Here is a 1,158-nt window from a genome sequence, read left to right as displayed (position 1 = left end):
GCGCTCCGAGCTGCCGGCGGCCGCCGCGCTGTCCTGCAGGAAGGCGGGGGGCCCGTGCGCCGGGCAGCTGTCCAGGAAGTAGTCCTGGCACCGCTCGCAGTCTGCGGGACGCGGGCGGACGGTCCGTGCGAGCCCGCCGCCGGGGCGGACCTCGGGGAGCCCTCGCCCTGCTCCGCCCGGTTCTGCGCCCGCGAGGCTGCCCGCGGGGGGACCCGCGCCCCCAGCGCCGCGCGGACCCGCGTGCTCCCGCCCTCGCGCGCCCGCGGGCCCCTTACACAGGTAGTCGTCGTCCTGCGGCTCGCTGACCTCCTCGTACCGGCAGCCCCGCCTCTCCCGCAGGCTGTACAGCGCGGGCTGCAGCGCCCTGCTCCGCGGGTCTGAGCGAGCGAGAGCCGCGCCGGGTCAGCGTGCCGGGTTAGCGCGCGGGCGGGCGGCTGGTCGGGGCGTGGGCGCCGCAGGGAACACGCCGCGCCCCGCTCGCAGGTCACACGGCCCTCGCCTGGCCTGCCGCCTGGACCGCGCAGCTCACGCAGGCTCCGGAGGGCTCGGCTGCCCCGCGGCTAGACCCCCGCGGGAGGCCCGCAGGCCCAGCTCCCACCCGCTGCGCACGCCGCACGCCGGTCCCCGCGCTGTCCTGGGGGCGCCCACCCGGCCACGCACGGCCACGCAAAGCGCCACCCACGGAGCCCGCCCAGCACCCGCGCCTGAAGCCCCAGCGCCTTCCGCACCCGGTTTCCGTCTAGCGCGCTGCCTGCAGTTTCTTGCTTCGCTGCGGAAGGGCTCTGGCGTCGGGGCCTCTTCCGAGCCTGACCCTGGCAGCTGCTCCACACGAGGGCCACTACGTGACAGCGCCGTGGGCGCGCCCTGCAGGGAGCGACTCACGTCAGCAGCGCCAGGTCTGCAGTTCCCAGAGCAGCAGCCTGCCCCGAAACCCGAAGTCAGGGCGCCGTGCTGCCCCCCTGACTTCCCTGCCCTGGGGACGCTGGGGCACGAGGGCCCCCCAACTTCCACCAGCCTCAACTGCAGAGACACACCCTGTCTCAGAACCAAGACACATGCAAACCAAAACTGACGACCCCAAAAGAGACTGCGCTGCGGAGGTCACCAAAGGGCAGCAGCTGTCCTCGAGGCGCTGAACCTCCTCCTCCTCCTCCTCCC

The 1,158-nt window shown here is 74.5% G+C and overlaps 1 protein-coding gene across 1 annotated transcript in view; it reads right to left on the bottom strand.

Moving 5' to 3' along the window:
- The window catches only part of LOC101566810 (histone-lysine N-methyltransferase PRDM9-like), a 14,761-nt gene that overhangs the window by 3,343 nt on the left and 10,260 nt on the right, over positions 1-1,158 (bottom strand). Inside the window, exons 7-9 of the mRNA XM_023706885.1 lie at positions 729-864; positions 276-377; positions 19-101 (exon numbers count right to left, since the gene is read on the bottom strand). Coding sequence (XP_023562653.1) covers positions 19-101; positions 276-377; positions 729-864 — 321 coding nt within the window. The remainder of the gene's footprint in view (positions 1-18; positions 102-275; positions 378-728; positions 865-1,158) is intronic.

The sequence above is a fragment of the Octodon degus genome, unplaced genomic scaffold, assembly GCF_000260255.1.
Source record: "Octodon degus isolate 3935 unplaced genomic scaffold, OctDeg1.0 scaffold00274, whole genome shotgun sequence".
Lineage (NCBI taxonomy): Eukaryota > Metazoa > Chordata > Mammalia > Rodentia > Octodontidae > Octodon > Octodon degus.
Note: the sequence above shows the minus strand (reverse complement) of the source record. Positions and strands in the feature narration are given on the sequence as shown.